The following is a 23,240-nucleotide window of genomic DNA, read 5'->3' as shown; positions in this document are numbered from 1 at the left end:
TACTTCACTACATTTATCTAACAGCCAGAGCTCCTGATTTGGTGGCATGTAAAATAAGTAGAATAACCTCAGGCAGTTATAAAATGAAAGTGCTAAAGCTTAGAATATGTTGATATGAGCCATTTAACATGATGAGTAATTACGTTTTTTGTACTTTATTTACATTTGGCTAATAATACTGTATTACTTACACTCAAGTAAATTTCTGAATGCAGTACTACTTTACTGTGAGGAAAGCTTCTGAATACTTGAATATTTGAGAGTTGCAATGGGATGACCTCATTTGCATTTGTAATGTTGGTCCTCACATATGGAGCTGTGTTACCAGATGAAACAGCAGTCTTTGAATATAAGAGTCACAGTAATCAGCAGCAGACAGATTTCTTTGGTTTTACTTACATTGCTGCTCACAGCTTGAGGAAAATCTCCGACACATACAGCTTTAAACTGTACCCTATAAATTTCACTCTGCGCCTTTTGCGTCTATATCATACATAAAGTATACAATTCATATGTCTAATTATGGATTTCATATAGACCCCGGGGTAGACCCAAAACGCGCTGGAGAGACTAGATATCTCATCTGGCCTGGGAACGCCTGAGCTGGAAAACGTTGCCGGGGAGAGGGATGTCTGGAAAGCCCTGCTTAGCCTGTTGCCACTGCAACCTGACTTTGGATAAGCAGATGAGACTGAGACTGAGACTGAGAGATATTGCACTTATATGGGATGGTATTTAATACCATATAATAAATAAACATAAAACTTTGAAGGTGCATTCCATTCATCTTTCACTTTTTCTGTGGTCCTTGGCCTGGAGCTTTGCCAAATCTGAAAGAATAGTCTTGATTATGTCACAGTGATGTCATCAGTGTTATCTCAGCGTGTGTTTAGATCATACAAATTTAACAGTAATGTTAACCCTTCACTCTTGGATGATGGTGGCTTTATAGCCTGTTAACTATTTCAGACATCATATCCACAGAGTAAACAATAAGGTGTCTGTGTGTGTGTGTGTGGGGGGGGGGGGGGGGGGGGGGGTATTTAATGACAGATAATAGGTGGTTAAGGACAGACCGAAAGAGGTTACTAACGAGTTTCTCTTCATGCAAAGACAGTTTAACTCTCGCATGTGTGTGTGTGTGGGTGGGAGTGTCCTGCACTGAGTACTATCATCACACACACACACATGCATACACACACAGCAGATGTTCATTGAAATGAATGATGGAGTAGATTTCCATTTGAATGCTGAGTGGAAGTTATTATGGTGCAGCTATAGAGAGGCAGCATCACTGATACTGTGTGTGTGTGTGTGTGTGTGTATGTGTGTTAGTGAGAGAGAGAGAGAGAGAGAGAGAGAGAGCTCACAACAGCACACTCTTTCCTCTGTGTTTTAAAATAGTTTTAATCTTTTCAGATTACATTAACCTAACATTCTAAAATTTTGTGTCAGTCATAATGTCAGTTAGAAATGACAGTCCAGGTGAGAGTGTGTGTATCGAGGCAAAGTAGAGTCAGATGTGTTGTGTCTGATAGAGGTCAGCTGGTTGTTGATGCATCAGATTACCATATGAATGGCTGCTCTCGGCTGCTTCCAGCAAGAAGTAGAATCATATCAACGGGGCATCCTGCCTGTTGTCATTCATATCACAAAGAACCCACCTGGAAACACAAACACTTTTGTAAACATGTCTTCTCAGATGACCAGGTAATCAGTGTTAAACTTGCATTTCTGCAGGAAAAAAAAAACAAACAAAAAACACTCAACAGACGCTTTGGGAATTCTCAACAAAGACTAACCAGTTCACAAGCCATGTTGTCCATTATAATGAGGAAGGTTGCTTGAGAGCAAGAAACAGAAACTTCTCATCTTCTAAATTTTGAGAATTTTTTTCAAACAGCCAAAAGGTTTTAGAGATTAGAGATAGAACAGATTAGAGATAAACAGATTATCACCATATTTGCTGCAGGGAAATAAGAAACAAATGATCACCCATCAGTCACACATTTGTTTTCATCGGCTCCATAGTGGAAAAGAGCCAAGGAGATCATCAACAATCATGGAACATATAACTCATTCGGTATTATCCCTTCCACAATTTATACACAGAAGCAAACTATGGAGCAAAACATGGTTTAGGGCTAGTCTTAAACATCCACCAACTGGAAGGTTGGTTTTGCCCCTGATGATGTAGGCTCTTCCTGTAACTGTGAGAATCATGTAATTGTAACTTCATAACTTTGCAGCAGCTGAAATTATTTTCCCATGACGGGCTGCCGCCACAAAATGTATAGAGGAAAACACTTGGCGTCATGGTCATAGCTCTGTTATGAAATCCTACCACACCATGGAGTATCTCTGGCTGCTGACAGTGTTATTAGCCAGTTTCAATTTGCCAGTTCACCAGTAGTTTCTGCTTTGTCTGTGTGCATTCCTGCGATGGTCCTGCTCTCGGCAGACAGAATAGATCAGAATTTCATCAGAATCAGAATATTTTACTGGTCCTTTGCGTGAAGTTCCTTCATGTCTTTACTTCGATCGCAGTTAGTTTTGTGCTTTGGTCGTTTTAAGACACGACTTGTAAAGTTGACAGCCTGACACACTGCTGCTCATGCAGTGATCTGTGTGTGAACTGTGAGGTGGGCAAAAAATTGTGTTACAAGTCGTCTTGTGACATTTTGTGAATCGAATCAGCGTCCTCCCGACTGATGCACTTTTAGGGGACGGCCCCAGATGAAACCAAGGTATAACCAATTATGGACTTGTGAAATAGAGTAACAGAGTTTTACAAGAGATTATGGTGAGACTAGATCATGAATGGCAGATTAATGGGCAGTTTTCCATAATAAATTACTGACATTGTAATTGTATGATGAATAATCAGGCTGGTTCCTTATCAGCTCTACACTATTTTACTCTAGTAGAAAAAAATCCTACACTTAGGGTTTGTTAGAATTATTGATCACACATTGTACAAAGCACTGATTATTGTACAAATAAGATAATTATTGAAGCTAACAGCTGACATCACTGTAGAAAGTCAAAATTGGGAGTGGGTGGATGAAATGACTTTGTATTTTACCACAGCAACATTTAGTGGCCATTAGAGGAAGTGCAGTTGAATGGGCTTCAGCTCTGAAATAGATGTGGTGGCTGCTGATAGGTTTAGATCTGTTCTCCTGTGTCTCTCGTGTTTAGTGTCTCAGACTAATTCTTGGGCATGTGTAGTAGTCTGTGTTATTTGTGTATCGGTGTGTAGATGTTGGTGTGGTGAAGCTGCAGCAGCTCAGAGTTTAAAGGAAATCGTTAGCTCTTAATTAGAGCATTACTGCTGTGATAAAGTTACACCTCCAGATAATGATGTATCGATGGGAAGAACGCATACGCAACTCACCTCCTCCACTAACTTTCTACTTTTCCTCTCCTCCTATCTTGTTCTCTTTTATTTCTTCTTCTTTCATTTCTTTCCATATTCACTGTTACTCTTGTTTTCCTGCTTTCTCTCTTTCCTTCCCCGTCCTCTTTTCTCTTTTCACTTTATGTCTCTGTTACTCTCTGTCTCTTTCCTCTCCTATTTTCTTGCTCCTTTTTCCTTACCTCCCTTTCCTCTTCTGCCATTCTCTATTTCTTTCTTGTTCCGTATTCCCTCCTCCATTAACAAAGAAGCCTTTTTAACCTCCCCCAAAGGCCATGTGGTCAGTCCTAAATAAATACATTTGAATATATTCCTGTGGCTGAATGTTTCCAGCCTCTATGCTGCAGAACTCCAAATCCTTTTTACTAACTATTGATGGGGGACATTTTGTTGTAGTTATTAAATTAGTTATTAAACAAGGTTCCAAACTAATATATACTTTATGTACTTAAGAATACTTTATGAGACTGACTCAGAGAATCTGTTCCTATTTAGGATGGTGCTCCTGAGGTGGATTTAATGTAAATTAAATCCTATTAGCCAGCTTTATGTAATTATTTTTATATTTTTATACATTTCTGATGGCCAGTAATTAAAATCCCCTACACAGACTTCCCAGCATGTATTGTTGTGTGTAAAGTGAGAGCTGAAATTTTTTTTGAATTTTGAAGAAAACAAGCATGATGGAAACGCAACACAAATGAACATAAATCATGGTCGTTTCTTTTCATAATATAAAGTACAAACAACGATGAAGGCTGTAAAATTAGAATTTAACAAAGTCACTGGCAACAGCCTTTCACGTTGTCTTTAACAGATTCTGACACGAAATAAAAAAAAAAAACTGTGAAATAAACCAAGACAAACTTCACACAATAGACTACATTAGTTATGTTGAAATGGAAATTTGAAATTTAAATCAAATAACAAGACAAAGGTTTACACAAAACTTTCAGTTTTAATGAAACTGAACTAGATTTGCAAGTTCAAACAACTACACCGAGCAGTTCATTAAATGAACAAATCTAAATCAATCAAACTAAATTACAACATTTAATAAAAACATGCAACATTTAATCAAAATAACGTTTGTTGGTGTTAAAAGAATGACTTGTATTTTTTGATTTGACCTAAAATATGAATGCAGCTGTTTCAGTCATATTTTTAAGTAATATTTCACAGTGTTCAAAATGTTTAATCCTCTCCGTATTATCTCTCTCTCTGTCCTTTGTCTCTTTCATTTCCCTCCTCCCTCCCCTTTTTCTTTCTTTTTTTTTGTCAAATCTCCCTTCCCATCCCTTCTTTTTCAGACATGCTCAACTTACATACAGGTGTAGTGCTCTGCTGTCCACACACTTCTGGCTGTGTATAGTGTTTTGTGTGTTTATATAACAGTGCTCAGGAAACCGTGACATTGTGAATATAAGTGTCTTTGTTGACAGTTACAGGACATTCCTGTGTGTGTGTGTGTGTGTGTTTGCTGACAGGGAGAATGTTTGTTGTCTTGGAGCGCTGACAGCATTGTCGTGGCGCTCAGTGCTACATGAGACCCTTCAGGCTTCGTCCTCGTCTCTGTTGAGGCTCAAAATGGCTTCTGTCTCACATCTCTACTCTCACAGCCATGAGCTGCCGCAGCATTTTCAAAGACCACATTCAACGACAACAGAGCTGAGACATGGCAGCTGCCTCACCCTCCTGCTTATCTGTTTATTATCTGTGAGCCTGTAGACATTTTACCAACAGTCACATGAGCTTGTACCTGAACATGTTTGACTCTGTATCCATCACTTCACATCCCAACAACTTAAATTTCTGCCACTGATTAGACTGAATCTAGACTGCTGGCTCGGTCAAAGGTTGAGTTTGACATTTTCAGATTTAGGTTTTCAAGTTCAAAGGGATATTTTAGGAAATATGCTTCTTACCTACCTTCTTACTGAGAATTAGATGAGATCGCTCTCATATCTGTGAAGCTACAGCAGGTGGTTAGCTTAGCTTACCACAAAGACTGAGAAGAGGGGGGAGCAGACAGTCTGTTTCTGTCCAAAGGTAAGGTCTATCGGCACTTCTAAAGCTCAGCAATTAACGCATTGTATCAGGGGTTTTTGTTGTTAGACAGTGGTATAACTGTAGACTATAATGGCTATAGGTCTAAATATATAAATATACAAATTTATGTAAAAACATATCAGACCTTGAAACCTGCTTAAAACACATGCTGATACTATCTTACCTTACCTTACCTTTGAGCATTGTTTTGTACCTTAGAATAAGCTTGTAATGTTAAAAATGTGAAAACATATCATGATACATTGCTATGTAACTCCACAATAAATTGCAACTCTTTCGTCCCCTTACTTTTATTGTTTCAGCTTATCTTACTAAGGTCTCTCAGGACATTGTCCTCTTACCTCCATTGTCCAAATGACAGATGTTGAGAGTGAGTGCTTTGTGGACTTTCTCGCTCTTGGTTTCACCTCACAGGTTACAAACCAACTGCTGCTGTTGTAGGGATGATATGAAGATCTTGTACCATGACCTGGATGACCTGGATGACTGAGAACCTTCACAGACATATGAAGACTTAATTTTTTTTTCTATTTACAGTTCCTGTTCTCCAATGATGATTCTGATATCAGTCAAAGACACTTCCAGATGTCTTGTGCCTCATTTTATACATGCTTCCTTGATATTCAACCTGATATCATTGGTATCATTGGAAACCTTGTGTTTAGCTGCAAAAAATAACTTTGTAATGAGTTTCCCAATGGATAGACAGTTGAATGTTACCAACATACTGAAACCATGCTTAAATCTGGTTTGAAACCTATATATGAAATTGTTCACCAGTCCCTTTGAGATCAGTGTGTATCAGGAGTGTACAGTAAACAGACAAAGTGATTATACAGATTCCTGACCTTCCATGGCCTGACTTGATGATCAACCAAAAACCAAACTACCTGGTTAATCTACTATAATCTGTCGCTGCTGTGTTAACCTTTCAGCCAAGGTTTAAATGTAGATGTCCTGTGTGCAAAATTAGCAACAACCCACAGACTAATATCTAAAAATGTCAAATGAATTTGCTGTTGACCATGAGGAGATGAGCGTGTAATGATCCATAGAGGGTAATGAGATCAAACACATTCAGCTCTTCAATAAACTGCAACTGAGGAGTTTGTAATTGTGTTAATTAGTTTTTAAATAACTGAGGTCATTACAGAAACTCACTTATGTGAAAAACAATCCTTAAGGAAAGTAAGTAAAGGTGCTGAAAAACACTGAACCACAGATACAGTAATGAGACTGCTGCTGATTCAGTATTGTCTTGTGTATTTCTGCAGTGCCTCCTCAGTTCCTGAACTACCCGACCAATACGTATGCCTATGAGTCCACCGACATCGAGCTGGAGTGTGCTGTGACAGGAAACCCACCACCAACAGTCCGCTGGATGAAGAATGGAGAGGAAGTCATCCCCAGCGACTACTTCCAGATTGTGGTGAGTCAAACATAACCTAGAAACCTATACACATGCTATATCCATACTCTAATCTTAAGTCTTCATATTCCAGTTGTTGTCAGTCCTTCTCATAAACCTTTTTAAAACACATTTTACATTAATGTCTAATGGCAACTGATGATATCATTTGTGTCTCTGGGGGAACACATACTGGTAAATGAACAACTTTTCCTAAAGTTAGCTTTGTTTTAGCTTTGTTTTAATTCACTCAGCTCTGCTTCCCTCTGTAGACTCTACAGTCGTACACCCCTCTCCAGCATCTCACCCAACCTCTATGATTTTTTTATCCTTTTTTGGCCTTTTCAGTGCAAATGTCACTGCATATTAACAATGCAAGCTGCTGGCTGCTGTCCATGTTTGTTTTGGTACCACCCACTTTGAATATTATCAGCCCATTCAATGGATGGTATCAGTTGTCATCACTCCCATAATTATGCTTCAGAAAGGGTAAACTACACTTTCCAGCAAGTCAGACGGTACATATCATCAACACTGTACTCCCCTGAAAACCCCACTATAGGTTGGTTATCTAAGCAGCTTATTACGACCCTTTATTATGTTTTCTAATGAAGAATAATAAAGAGTTAAGATGATGAAACACAGGACTTTAAAATGTGTTTGTTTCCATTGGAAGGAAACCAATTCAGACTATCAAACATGTTTGATACCACTGATAGGAAGTGTTGAGTTCAATTAGTGTATTTTGTGTAAAAAAAAAGATAAAGAAAGAATAGCACAGTGGGGGTATGACATAATTCTGTTGATGTACTTTTCATAATCTTACAATACGGATATCATTCATGATCTATAATCCCATAATCTTCTGTAAAGCGATAACACAAACATACACACACACAAACACTCACTTTCTCATAGACAATTTTTTGTTGGTTTTATAAACACATTCTTGTTTGTATAATGGTTTGAGCCAGACTTTGTGTATGTGGAGGGTTTAATTGTTTTTATTGACATGATGTTTGTGTTTGTTGTTGATGTTCAGGACGGCAGTAACCTGCAGATTTTGGGTTTGGTGAAGTCAGATGAAGGATTTTATCAGTGTGTCGCTGAAAACTCAGCCGGCAGCTCGCAGGCGATGGCTCAGCTGCTGCTCCGAGAGCCAGGTAGGACCATACACATACACACACATGTCCCCGTTGCTGCACATTGATTAACACAACATGCTATGATCACCTGTCAGCTTAATTTCTGTCATGATATCATTTCCTCTCTGAACTTGCTGTGTTTCCAGTGATATCACTTGGTTTTATTCTTTTTTTCAATCTTTTTCTTTCATTGTTTTGCAATACTTTGCCCTGTTGAGTAATGCATGTCTTCATATTGTGTGAAGTACATATTCAAAACAGGGAATCTAAGTTAGCCTGAAGTCTAAACTCAGCTCAATTTGAGCCATAATTACAGTGTGCTTACAGAAGTAATGATTACATATTTCAGGAATTTAAAATGATGTTAGGAAACTCAGAATTACTTCTAATAGAAATCATAACTGTGCATATTAGAACATGAAATCATGAATTATGTCAGTCATAATTATGAGTTATGGAAATCTTATGTGTTATGGAAGTCTTAACTATAATCAGTCATGATCATGAATTTTGAAAATCATAAGTACAAGTTATGGAAATTATAAATTATGATATAATTTAATTTAATAAATCCAAACTGAAAGTTTCACAAAAATCATAATAATTAATTGCATAACTTATAACAAAGAAAATAATGTGTCTTGTTTTAAAACTGCTTTCTTGACCTCGTGTTAGTTCCATGACGTCAGGAAATGGTCTTGGTTTTGGTTTTAACTTGAAGTCACTGACTTTTCCGCCAGGAGGAGACGCTCCTTTCTGATGTCCATTTTCTCAGTCATCAGATTATAGTCAGTCAGACTGAGTCACAGCTGAGACAGCAGGAGGAGTCGACTGGTTTTGGCAAAGTCACTGTTTGTTGTGTTGTGTGGTTGTTTGTGTTGGGGTCTGACAGCAGCTACTACCATCTGATGCACACAGATGCGTGCACATGCACACACACACACACACACACACACACACACACACACACACACAGAGAGAGAGAGATGAAGATGTGAATAGCTCAGCCAGTCTGCAGAACATTTGAGTCAGCACATCTGTATCTAAATGGACCTGCAGATGTATGTGTGTGTGTGTGTGTGTGTGAGAGAGAGAGAGAGAGATGATGAAAAAAGGTGAGAGACATTGAGCAGTTATATTCACACTGTATATTATTGTGGCTGTGACTGTGGACTGTGTGACTAGGATTCTGTTGCATGTGAAACCTAATGCTGTTATAGAAACCCTGAATATGTAATGGGATCGTTCTGACACAAACTGTCAGTGTGTGCTCATGTAAACAGCTGATGTGGGCTTCAGATCACAGTCTTCATACACTAGTTATCTCCTCGGCAAGATAAACATGCAACTTAGCTAACTGACGAACTCACTGTGTGACTGACTCACTGCACTGACTAAAAACCTGACCTAATGAACTCATTGATACATTAAACAGACAGCTCACTGTTTAACTGATTTACTAATGTACCAGCGGCATACCTACAATGCCACCTAACAAACCAACCAACCAATTCACTTACAGAAGAAATCATATACTTGTGACCCACCTAAATTTCAAACATGCACAGTTAAATAACAAACTAAGCAACTGAATGTCTTACAACAGTTAGCCAACTAGCTGACTGATGTACTAGTTAACCTTCTAACATACTAGTTATCTAACAAACTAAAGTCACACTCATCAGCTAACCAACCCAACTAAGTAATTACTAATGCTGAGCGACAGCCTCCAGACCCATGAGGCAAAAAGACTGGAACAGACACAAAGAACTTCTGTTGTCTCAAACTGCAGGAGTTACCAAAGCTATAACCTACATATACCATGTCTTTCTTCTTTCTTCATTTCTGTCTCTCTTTGTCTCTGCTTTAATCACTGTTCAGTGTGTTGCTTCTCCCCTGAGCCAGCTGCACAGATGGCGACACACACACACACACTCACACATACGCAGACATTAAGAGGGTCAGATGGTTGGTGTTATCGCTTGGTTACTATCGCCACGGGGACCAAGCATCCCAGCAGGCTCACAGCGGCCAATCAGACATTCCCACGAGAAATCACGGCGTGTGTGTGTGATTGTCAGCATACCACCTTGATACCCTTGACAAAACCAGGCCTCTTGATCCTAGAGTGATTCTTCACACACACACACACACACACACACACACACACACATGCATACATGCACACACGATCATTTACATACACACAATTATGCAATGTTTTTTTTTTTTATCTCACTTACATACATCTTTCACTCAGATAAAATACCAGCACACACACACACACTCACAATCTATCTATCTATCTATCTATCTATCTATCTATCTATCTATCTATCTATCTATCTATCTATCTATCTATCTATCTATCTATCTCATTTCCCATCTCTTTTTACCCTTTAAGTTTTTCTATCTGCTGATCCATCCTCTTGCACTTTACTTCCTTCATCTTTTCATCATTTCCTTGTTCGTCTTTCTTCCCTTCGTCTCTGCGTATTTTCTTACATGGTCCCTCGGTTCACAATTGTTTTCTTCCATCTGTCCTTGTTGTCTTCTATGTTAAGGACTTTAATTGTTCCCTCTCTTCTTTGTCTAATTGGTTCCTTTGTTCTTTAATGCTTTCCATCCTTCCTTCTGTCTTTCCTTATTTGTATTTCCTTTCTTTTTCCTCCCTTTCTTCCTCCCTCCTTGAATGACTCAACCGTATGGTTTCATGTGCAGCAGCTCCTCAGCCTGCTGTCTTTCAGTCTTTCATAAGTCTGATGTTGTTGAGTGTTTTCTCTTTCTCATGTCGGTCCTGATAGAAAACCACTCCCCAGTGTTTTAATCCCCTCACACACTGTCTTCTTGGTGTGGGCCTGTTATGTTAATTCACCATTTCATTCTTTGATTGCCACAAATTGCTTCATGATGAATGGACAGCTAGACTAGCCTGTGGTTGGTGGATTCATTTGCTCCATTACTGGTTACCAAACACAGTTTCTGTGAAATTAGCATGCTTTTCTTAATAATGGTAGCATTAATTATACCTATAATAAACCTATAATCATATTCAGTTTGATATGTTATTATATATTATTATATGTTATTATAGATGTTATTTTTACTGCAGATAACACTGTCTTTAACTGATGGTCAGTCCCTTCTTCCTTTAGGAAAATATTGAGGAATAATAAAAGAGTGGTGACAGTGAACCTAAAACAGTAAAGCTTAGCACAGATTTGCTCTAGTGATAATTCTCTGCAGGTTCATCACTATAAGCAACCACTTTCGTTTGTTACATTGTGATAAAGAATTGCAAAATGCACTTTATAAAAGGTTGCTATGGAAATTGAGCACAATTCAAAGGTCAATGGGAAAATGCAGAAAGAGCAGCTAAATAAAGGTAATTAGACAAGATTTGTTTTCTAAACCTGTAGTGCTGTTTCATGTCTTCAATAACGCCTGCAGTCATCATGTCAGGGTTGCCCACAGCCCCAACCACCTTTATCAATAACATGTAGCAGGCTGTATGTTGCCCTAGAGGCAAAAGCTGGGGCAAATAAACATCAGCAAACCACTCACTGCTGCTCATAGAGAAGCTTTTTGCTGTGAATGTACAGTGATAATGAAGGAACCATCAACATTTAAATCAGCTCTGCCTCACCTCTCTCACCAGATGTTGACAGCTGGACCGTCAGAGGACACTGTTTAAGTGACATGTCAGAACGGGAACGGTGAATCAATCACCACATAAAACATGAAGCATGTGACTTAAACACTGAAGCTTCTGCTCCACTGGAGACTGGAAATTACAACAGATGAGAACATCAGATCTGTGTGGGGTGATCATTAGATTGTTACATTCCCTGAATTAATATGACACAGACATCATGTTTTCTACATTGTTTTTTTTACCATTTTAAGTTTGACTTGCACAGTTTTAACTGTGTGTGTAACTTGTTTTCTTGTGCCATGTTTTAATTGCACTCGGCTGGAAAATAAGTGCCACCTGCTGTAAATCTTGAACAGCTCCTAATGGATAAGAGCAGTGGATGGAAACATGCATTCATTTGCATTTTCTCTTGCTGAAATTCATTAAAAATTAGTGCTTCATTTGGATGGCTCGTGAAAGTGATCCTCTCACTGTGTTGTTGTTGTTTAGCTTTTGTGTGAGTACAGGTAGAGTGTTGTTTGTTTGTGACTGTTCAACGTTTTGCAATAGCTCAGTCCTGAGGGAGACCAAAGAAGAGTACATTGTGCGTGTGTGTGTGTGTGTGTGTGTGTGTGAGTGAGTAGGAAACCTTAAAGCTTTCACAGAACAAAGGAGTCTGATAGGTGCACACATGTTGATCTCACACATGTTGCCATTATAGGGAACATTACATTAGACATTTTTGGGAATAGCACATCCATTTCCTGAACCGTAACCGAAATCACTGCTTGTCTGACCTTAAGTAACCCTAATTTTAACCCCTGACCCAAAAATCAGCCTTCTCCCGACTGGGGACACAGCTTTTACTCCCAATTGGACAAGCTGTCCTCAATTAACTAGTCTTTTGTTCCTCACTCTTCTTCTCCTATTACAGTATCTATTGTGTATAACTCATGATTCAATGGCTGCTTGGATCTAGACAACTTTTAACATTTAACAATGGACTTTGAGTAGCACAGTGGTGCAGTGGTTACCACTGTTGCCTGAAGAGGGTTTGCTCTGGCTTCCTCTCACAGAGACATGCAGGTCAGGTTAATTGGTGACTCTAAATGAAGGTAAGAATGGTTGTTTGTCTCATTGTGTCAGCCCTGTGATAGACTGGTGACCTCCCCAGAGTGTACTCCCCACCTATCCCAGTGTCAGCCGGGAGTGGCTCCAGCCCTCCTCAAAGAACAAGCAGTATGGATGGATAATGTCACACACATTCTGTATTTATATCAAAGATATAAATGTTTTGATATCATCCCTTGAAACTTAAGTATTTTCAAATGATACATAGTCTTTACTTTACCTTAGTACGTTATGTTTTCAGTGTTGTTGTTCATTGGTCTTTGTTTTTTTGTTTGTTGTTTAAAGGAAGTGTTAGTTACACTGAATATAAAAAGACTGATTGAGCTGTTTTAAAGTACCTTGACTGCCTCCATGAGTTGTGTGTCACAGTCACTGCTGTCTGTGCTGATAATCAGCCAAATCACCGGGCAGACTATAATCACTAATTTCCTGTTGTTTTCAAAGCATCAGCATTTTGCCTCACGTCTCATGCTCTTTACCAACCTTAACCAAGAGCAGTCCGTGGATATGATAGGAAAAACAAATGAATGAATGTTTTGCAGATACATTCATTTTCATCAGTTTACAACCGGATACATCAATCGAAAATGTTTCCTCACCACACCAATAAAAACATAATCAAGGTGGCATTACATTTCTCTCACAACACTATTTCCTGTTGCAGAGTTGTAGTATATTACTGTAAGTTCTTAAAGACATGTTGTTTCTCTCTATTTTCTTTGTCATTTCTTCGTCTTTTTCTCTTTTTCTTATCTTTGTATTTGACTTCAGTTTTGTGAACAAAACATCTTCTTGTATAATTCTTTCAGAACAATGTGAGTATAAAAATCAAAAAAGAAAAAACAAAAATAAAACCCCCAAATCACTGCAAAAACAAATCAATAAAGGAAGGTGAATGAAGAAAATTAAATATGATGAGACATAATTAGGTGACAGTGATTAAAAAGCGTTTTTTCTTTTTCTCTCATTTTTTATTCCTCTCCTGTTATAATTAGCATTTGTAAAATGTTTTCTTTCTTTTTTTCTTGCATTCTTCTGGTGTTGCCTTTCTTTGCCCACTCAGCTTTTAAAGCTTTTATTTGAAATTAGGTGACATTTTCAGACAGAAAGAGAGAAAGAAAGAGAGATAACTATCCCAGATTGTTTTCAGGCTGTTGGAAGAGAGGAGATAGAGGTATGATCAGAATGGATGAAGGAAAAGAGAGAGAGAGAGAGAGAGAAGAAGAAGAAGAAGAGGTGAGGAGCAGAACGAGAAAATAGGAGATAAAATTCAGTTGCCCCGCACAGGTGTGCAGATACTGGAAGAGAAAAGATAGAGGAAGAATATGGATGGACGGATGATGAATGGATGGAGAGAGAGGGGGAGAGAGAGAGATGAAGAGAAAAATACTAAGAGGCGGGAGGGTCAAGCGAAGGGCAGGGCGAGTGTGAGAGAGAAGTGGAGAGAGAGAGGAGGAAGTGTGTCAGCCATGACAGATTTGTATTCCACAGTGAGTGTCTGACCTTAGCAAACCCATCACACACACACACACACACACACACACAGACACACACACACACACACACACTTTATCTTTCACACACAGAGAAATGCTTTTACTCCGTCACCTCCGCTCTCTCTCTCAACACACACACACACGCACACACACACACACACACAGACTTTACCCCCACTCTTCAACAGTATGTGTGGAGGAGGAGTGGGGTGGATGGTGTGGGGGTCTCTGTCTGTTGCCATGGTGATGGTAGCCTCCTCTCCTCTACCATCCTCTATCCTGAGAGGACTAAATGAGTGTGTGTGTGTGAGACAGGTAGAGATACATATTAAGTGTTTGCCTAAGAGCAAAAGAAAGAACACCAGTGTGTGTGTGTTTGTGTGTGTGTGTGTGTGTGTGTGTGTGTGTGTGTGTGTGCAGTCTGTGCACCAGCGTTTGACTGAAACATACACAAAATAACTAAATGTATTGAACAAAAATATAAAAAGAGAATATCACGCTTCACACCATTAGTTTCCTGAATTTCATTCATCCATTAATCCCCTATGGCATAGCCAGTTTAAGTTTTATTAATTTACTAAAAAAAAACACACACAACGATTTTGTTTGGTCGGCCCAATCAGATAGATTTGTGTCCAACCTAAAGATTTGTTTTCCTTTGTCCTCCTTTGCTAAAAGAGCACATTAATCAATAAGTCTGCTATGATGCTGCATTCAGGTTCAATGCTTGTATTGGACAAGTGAATTCTGTAGTAAGGAAGTTAGCTGATGAACACAGCTTTCCCAGTTGACTCTAAACTGTTGGATTTGGGAGGTTTGACCTTCACCAATTCTTTACTTGGTAACACTTTATTTATACTCCATCACTTTATGAGAACTGTAGGAACAACACACTGCAACCCACTTTAATGGTTGTGTGTTTATTTGCCAACAATGAGTGCAGAAACCTATGAAGCATTTCTAACACTTAATTAGTGAGTTGTAATTATATCTAATGATTTGTTGTTAATAGATAGATGTGTAGATGAACTGTTCACAAGTTGACAAACACATGAACAAACACACTTATATCAACTTAAAAAAATGCTATTTGTCCCTCAGCTACTTTGTCCATTAGCCTCTGGTAACATGTTCCCACAGTTCTGACCTGCCTCAACCTTACAAAGCTTTAGATAGATATGTTCATCTGTTGAAGTTGTTACCATGTGATTGATATAAGATTTTGCTGTTCTGGTCTCTGTCATCACCTGTGAAGACATCTGGCGCTGTAGCTGCTAAATGCTCCTCCGTGTTCACTGGCTAGTCTCTAACTGTGCGTGCCTTCTGTTTGCTGCAGAGCAGGTAACGCACAGTGTTGTTATCAGAGCTCTGTCACTGAAAACAGCTGCCGTGGGTGGAGGTAATGCTGCTGAGAGCTGCGAGAGTGAACTCAAACGTTGAAGTCGTGGGTTATTAAACTAAAACAATAAAGTGAAAGACACTAAACATTCTGTAGCGCTAAAGGCAACAGATAATTATCCTCAGCATTACTTTTTCACATTACAAAATATTGATTAGAGCAGCTAAGTACATGTAAATGTTTATTATTTTTATTTCTATCTAATTTCTGTATGTTGTATGGTTGAATAACAGAAATTGGGAGTTAAAATGATCCTTAATGTTTAAGATGAATTCATTTGTGGAAGACTTCACGATTGCTTAGCACTGATGTTTTACTCTACATTATATTTACGAAGGTTTAATCACTTACACTATGATGGAATTACATTGAAAATGAAAACTGTAATCCTGGCAATAAACAGCAAAGTAGGTACAGGTACAGGTACTGCTCTGACTCTCTCACTCGCCTCCAAAACAACAAAACAATTCGAGACTCTGCAGAGATCTGTCTGCTGGAGTGTCATTTCAATCCACAGCGAGTGGCGAACGGCGACCCAGTGACAGCCAGAGATGGCTTCAAAGCACCTAGAGAGGACGGATTTAATGAAAATTCAGCTCAATAACATCTGCTTGATATGGAGGGAGAGAAAGCCATGGGAGCCTTTGAGATTCAGACTAAGTGTATATATAGTATATGTATCTGTAGAATAGAATAGATCCAATGCAAAAATTAGATGAATAACCAGCATATATTCTATGACTCACTTTCAGAGCTGCTAATGCAGTCCTCTGCAGTCTGTCTGACGGAGACATTGGTGAATAACCTCACCGGTTATTTATAGTAACATCACTTTACTTATATATCACAAAGAGACAAGCTGAGATAACCAGCTGATTACTGCTGTTGGGCTTCCACACTGTTTCTCAGTTTTTGCTCAGGGCAGCATGGTGGTGCTGTGGTTATCACTGTTGCCTCACCCAGGGCTTTTCTGTGTGGAGTTTGCATGTTCTGCCTGTGTGGGTTATCTCCCAGTACTTCAGCTTCCTCCCACAGTCCAAAGACATGCAGGTTAGGTTAGTTGGTGGCTCTAAATTACCTGTAGGTGTGAATGAGAGTGTGAATGGTTGTTTGTCTCTATGTGTTGGCCCTGTGATGGACTGGCAATCCAGACGGGGTATAGCCCGCCTCTCGCCCAATGTCATATGCTCAAACCCCCTCTGGCGACTCTTAACAGATAAGCGGTATAGATAATGGATGGATGGATGGTTTGGCTCACTGCTATTGTTATATTATTTCTGAACCTTCTATTAATAATCACTTTTGCATGCCACTCTCAGGATTTCTCATCAGATCAGCCTTCCTCTCTCTACCAGTAAAACCCAATCTCTTGTGCCCTGCATAAAAATCCACAAAGAAGAGAGGGAGAGATGGAAGAGGAGAGGAAAATATTTATCTTTTCTCCTCCCGTAGCGCTGATGTTTCTGAGACGTCGGTCTTTATCGATCAGAGAAAGTGGAAGGTCATCCATATAGTCTGTGTGTGTGTGTTTGTGTATGTGTGTCTATTGATTGGTAAGAGGTTGGAGGTTTGTACCACACTGCCTACACCTAAATGTGTCACCATGCTGTATGTGTGTTGGTGTGTGTTTGTATGGTTGTGTGTTGTCACTTCCAACATTGATCCCCTTTGTGATGAAACACCTTCCCATGAGCCCCTTCATCATTACAGGAAGAAGAAAAAAGCATGTGTGTGCATGTGTATGTGTCTCTCTGTGTGTGTGAATGAATTCACGTGTGTCTTCAGTTGAATGAATGAATCCTGCTGTTCACAGAAAACTCACAGAAACATGAAGGATTTTTTTCACATTTATTAAACAGTGTGAAATAACTAATAACTAATAACGTCAGATGAACATTGGACTGTGCTTTGATTAAAGAGCGTACAGTTAGCTTGTGTAAGCTGCACGTAGCTTGGTTTTTAGGGTCACAGTTTAGTATGTTTTTGATGGAACATCAGATGTGATATAAGCTGCCGTGGATATGAATAACTCCTGGATGACTGAAGCCCTTTTGCATCAGTTCTGATAGTTCCTGCACACCTGCAGCTGGGGCTTGGTAACACAGGGTACTGGATGATTCCTAGATGGCTGCAGCTTAATTGATAATTCATGGACAACTGCAGCTTGTGCCTCTTCAGGGATGTGGGTAATTCCTGGTGTTTATGTGTTTGTTTATAGCAGGGCAAGATACAGTCAGTTGATGGCATTGCAAATGTTTGATTATTTGGGTGTCCACAGACCCACTTTCAGTTCAACTACGAGGTATGGCTATTAAATAATGAGACCAGAAACAGTTGAGCAACAATTAACTTGAAATTTTTGGTGAAATTGAACAAACAGCAGCTGAATCTTTTGGTACAATGGTACACTGCATGTCACGTGCACATGTGTTTGAATGGCACAAAAGATTTTGTGAAGGCAGAGAGGATGTCCAAGATGATGAACGTTCTGGGCGTCCATGCTCATCAAAAACTTCTCAAAACATTCAACAAATTGAACAAATCGTTGGAAACAACTCAGTATAAGAATGAGAGCAGAACTGGTCTCCACTGATAAAGAGACAGTTTGGCAAATTTTGCATGAAAATTTCAACATGACAAAAGTGTGTGCCAAAGTTGTCCCAAAACGTCTGGCTCCTGATCAAAAGGAAAAGCAGTTTCTGGCCCAAAAACAACTCAACAGTACTTGATCACCCTCCTGATCTAGCACCATGTGACTTTCTCTTTTTTCCTGAGATCAAATCTGTGCTCAAAGGAACATTCGTTCTGATTCTGTGTCAGAAGTTAAGAAAAGAATGACAGAGGTTCTGAGACAACTGTCCCAAGAAGACCTACTGCACTGCTTTGATCAGTGGAGGACCTGAAGGCAGCGGTGTGTTGATGCAGAAGGGGAGTATGTTGAAGGAGAAAGACACTGAAAAATGTTTATGTTCGATGAAATTGTATTACAGCATCTCCTTATTTAATAGCCATAATAGTATGTCGGTCCACAGTTTCTTTCATGTCAACCAACCAGAAAATCACAACACTCCCAGATAATAGATCTAGATAACATAAGAGTCTCTTTAGGTACTTTTTTATGTGTTGCACAAATCAAAGGCACTCACTATATATTATTATAGTAGAATAATGTTTGATACATCTATATGTCAATTTTGATGCACACCTCAAATCTACACATGATGCATCCCATTTTAATCAAACTCCACCAGTAGAGTATAAAATGTCACCAGACAAATTTAATATTTCTGTAAAAGTTTTATCAAACCAACCAAGAACTCAAACTTCCTGCTATGTTTCATTTTATCTGGTGCTGTCAGTCCATGATTTTGTAGTAAAATTATTCAAAACATGAGGTATTAAAATGTAGAGTGCGATAAGACGTGAAAGCTTAACATCTGCTGGAAAGCTGAGATAGAGAGAGTCTGAGGCAAAAACATGAGAGGAAATGAGATAAAGCTGGATAAATCTGGTTTCACATAGTCATTACACTCAGGCAGCAAAAATCATTCATATGAGTTTGTCTTCATCCATTTATTCACTCTGGCCCACAGAAACTAAAAGAAAATATCTGAACTTACATTGTCTACACTCGGTACCGGCGGTGGTGCTAGAGGAACAAATGTAACATTTTTAGCTCCACTGCTGGTAAGGCCTTTAGAGTGGCTTATCACCTAATCTTATAAAGTGACCATTTTGGTTTTGTGCTGTAATTTTGAATCTGGCTTTAGTCTTAGAGACTGGTCAAATTATACCAAGCCATAGTTGACCAGTAGCGAGAATAAGGACACCAATCCATGTAGTAGTGTACTACCCTAGGAAACAGATGCTGCTCGGATATCCCCCTCAACACTACATTTGAATTCAGCCAATTTCAACTTTCATTACAGATTCTAGCTCTGCCTTGAGCCATTGAAAATATGATGTTAATGAGTGTAAGGAGATCTGTTTAGGGTCTAATAAATTTAAAAAATTATATCGCCAAGGTTTAAAGTAGCGAAAACACAAATGTCTCCAACCACCACGGCATTAAAGTCAGTACAAGTCATGCTGAATCAAAATGCTGAAAGGCCTGTATTTTAAACATTTTATTTACTGTCCAGAGAGTCTGTCACAATTTTCTTCTTGTAATGAGTTTTATGAGCCAATGAGTGACTGAAATGTCCCCAGAACACACACTGAGTGCTAGACCACTCCCAAACCCTTCTGGATTGGCGTCCTTACTTGGCTTTCATCTCTGAAAGAGGATCATTGCCACTGTCTTCTTTTCAACCAAAATATGTAAAATTCGCAGACATGCTTTAGAAAGCTGTGCACTGAGCTTGGTATTTTGGATGTTAGTTGTGTCATGGTGTGGCAAAGCTGAACATAGATGTGTTTTTACTCTGAATTTCAGTCTATTACAGGCTGATCAGACTCTGTCACCTCAGTATGTGTTTGGGTTTTTGAAAGTTTGTTGTGTGACCTGCATTTCCGGCTTTCACAGTAATAAGGCAAGGGCTCCAAACATGGAGAACTGCACATCGCACAACAAAAAAAAAACACCTGGAATTACTGCACTGTAACACAGCGCTTTTAGTGGAAATTACAGACAAACACATACACATAGACACATACACGCAAAGATACACAACACACACAGCTTTCAGAGTAAATTAATGTACACACTCACACAGTCAGCTTTCACAGTAAATTACTGTAAAACACAGACACACTGCCATGAGCGGCTATAAAACTACACACACACAGAGCTTTCACAACAAATTAGAGAACACACACACACTCCATGCCTCAGAATCCCTTTGGAACAGTAAAGGAACAATCACACATTTATGTTACCATTTTGTTGTCTATTTTCCCAGGAGTCACAGAGGATGGGTATCAGCTTCTGTGCATCCACTACCAAGATGGGCGCAGCTTGTGTTTAGCCTAGCTTAGCACACAGCTGCAAGCAGGGGTGAAACTGTTCCATCAAATTCCACCTCCAACAACTTATCAGCTTATGAAGACGTACATTAAAAAAAAAAAAACTCTTAAATATATTAAAAGTGTTGGTAATTCTCTAAAACATCAGGCCTCTGTAGAAAACTGCATTTGTTTGGGACTATTCTTATCAGAGGTTTAATCCACATTTAGGGCAGGCAAAATAAACTATAGTGTGTGTTTGTGTGTGTTCATGGTAATGAAGGAACATATGACCCAGTGTGTTTCAATGTCTTTTTAATAGTTTTTGGACAACAATGGAGCTCTATGGCACAGAGGAATAATATGTATGAATACACACAGTATTGTGAGTTGGACACGTTCATTGTTGGTGTGGCTCTGCACGTGGAATCTGTTTACTGAGAGTAAAATAGAAACTTTAATTTGTGTCTGGAATTGAAATATGTAAAAAAAAGCTTAACGGCAAAAGAAAGTTCTATCCTACTCTAGTGTAGTGTTTTCTGCTCCATCTGTGGTGTCTACTTTTTTTTCTGTGTCTACGTGCCTTTATTCAACTTTCATCCATTGAAGTAAATTTCCACCTTCAGGTCAGTGAGGTCACACAGTGCACACACACACACACACACACACACACGCTCCCACACACACTTAAGATGTTAGAGATTTTACTCACTCACCCACAGCAGTGGAGATTTACAGGAATAAATATCCATTTTAGAGGAATTTAAAACTAGAGGGCAGAGAGGAGGTGTGTGTGAGTGTGTGTGTGTGTGTGTGTGTAGTACAGGCGTTTTTAACAGCAGCTGGCTGAAATGAGCCCTGAAATTGAGTGCAGGGAGAGAGAGAGAGAGAGAGAGAGCAGGGTGAAACCGAAGCAAGTGAACAAGCTCAGCAGTCTTCCTCTGCATAAATAGAGGTTAAAAAAGAAAGAGAGAAAGAGGGCGGGGGAGAGAGGGAAAATGGAGAATATTTATAGGCAAAATGATAAAGAGCGAGAGATTTAGTCTGCATCTGTTCTGCATATCAGAGGTCCTCCTTAATGTATTTATAAGGCTTAAGTACTACAGAAAGTAAAAATATATGCCTGTGTATTTAAATGTATAATATGTAACTTTTCCACACTGGAAATGTCTAAAAATATGTAGCTATGTTACGTTAGCTATGTTATTTTGTTGAACTGTGTACTTACATTATTCCAAATAGCAATTTTCAAACCTCAAGCAATCTGTAATTGTAATTACAGTAATGGTCCCTTTCATTTGGTCACCTGTCAATGGCATCCCATCCCCTTTGCACATGTGTAGTAGGGGTGTAAATCACAAGTCTCATCATGTTATGATATTATATCAATTCAATGGACATTTTGATTCAGGAGCCAGCGATTGATATGAGACAATAAATAAATCACAAACAGCAACTAAAATATCAGACATTTAAACCAGACATTTAAATGAAAAACAATCTTCTCTTTTAATAAACACAGACCTCCTGTTCACTATGAAGTGCCACATTCTGGTATATGGAGCTTTAAATTTTTCACATTCTATAAAACAAAACTAAAAGAAGATTAAATTCTTATTTGTTTACATTAAAGCAGGATATTGTGTAAACCTGAGTACTTTATCTTGAAGTGGCATGGCTTACACACAGCATGCAACTAGTCAGTAGACCTGTCCTTTCTCCAAAATCCAAAATATTTCCAGACCGCTGATTTACTGCCCAGAGAAAAAGACGTGCCAGGGAATTTCAAAATAAGGGCACGTCTTACAAATATCATATTGTGATGGTCTGTGATAATATACGTTATGTTAGTGTTGGGTAAGTGAAGACACGCTGTTCAGACTGTTAAGTTGAAGTACTGTTTGTAGCGGTCCCTTGGATTGAATGAGAAAGACGCAGTTTCCACAATCCCATGCTACTTCACAACATCACCAAACTCTTTTGTTATTATTTTGACTGTGTCGTTAAGCTCTTGCAGTGTGACCACAGCAGTCCGATTAATAGACTAAATAGTAAAAGCTGTGGTGGTTGGCACACTATATCAGTTAGCAAAAACACTGGCAGGTAACAGCAGTATTAGTTTCCAGCAGCAGAATATCACAGTTTTACCTGACACAAATATCGTGTACACCTTATGTTTCATTGAGCCTGAAATTGTCATGAGAACATCATCATTATTATTTTTGCCATGTCCATTTTTTCAGTTGAGTGGGTCTTGGTTTTCCAAATAAATACCTTTAAAGCCATCATCATCTGTATTAATGTTATATCAAAACTGTAAATACTAAAGATAAGTTTTTTTTTTTTTACATGAGTATCACATTTAAATGAAGCAAATATGTTATTCAAGTTAGGAACATTGTACAAAACAGCAGAATAGAGCCCTTAAAGTGTATGTTACTTGAAGTGAAGGAATGGCATACGGTTTGCCTGTAACATGACTGACAAAGGGAAAACATCCTTTCCGCTAAAATATATATATAAAAATATATTAAAAAATTGTTAATGGTTACTCTTTGCAACTGGTGGATATATTACACTGAAGGAACCACTGAT

At 38.8% G+C, this 23,240-nt stretch overlaps 1 protein-coding gene across 1 annotated transcript in view; it reads left to right on the top strand.

Moving 5' to 3' along the window:
- Positions 1–23,240, top strand: part of dcc (DCC netrin 1 receptor) — a 239,746-nt gene that overhangs the window by 91,823 nt on the left and 124,683 nt on the right. Inside the window, 2 exon segments of the mRNA XM_051072616.1 lie at positions 6,763–6,917; positions 7,939–8,059. Coding sequence (XP_050928573.1) covers positions 6,763–6,917; positions 7,939–8,059 — 276 coding nt within the window.

Source organism: Lates calcarifer, linkage group LG9 (genome assembly GCF_001640805.2).
Source record: "Lates calcarifer isolate ASB-BC8 linkage group LG9, TLL_Latcal_v3, whole genome shotgun sequence".
NCBI lineage: Eukaryota > Metazoa > Chordata > Actinopteri > Centropomidae > Lates > Lates calcarifer.
The sequence above is the reverse complement of the archived record's forward strand: the minus strand, read 5'-3'. Positions and strand labels throughout refer to the sequence as shown.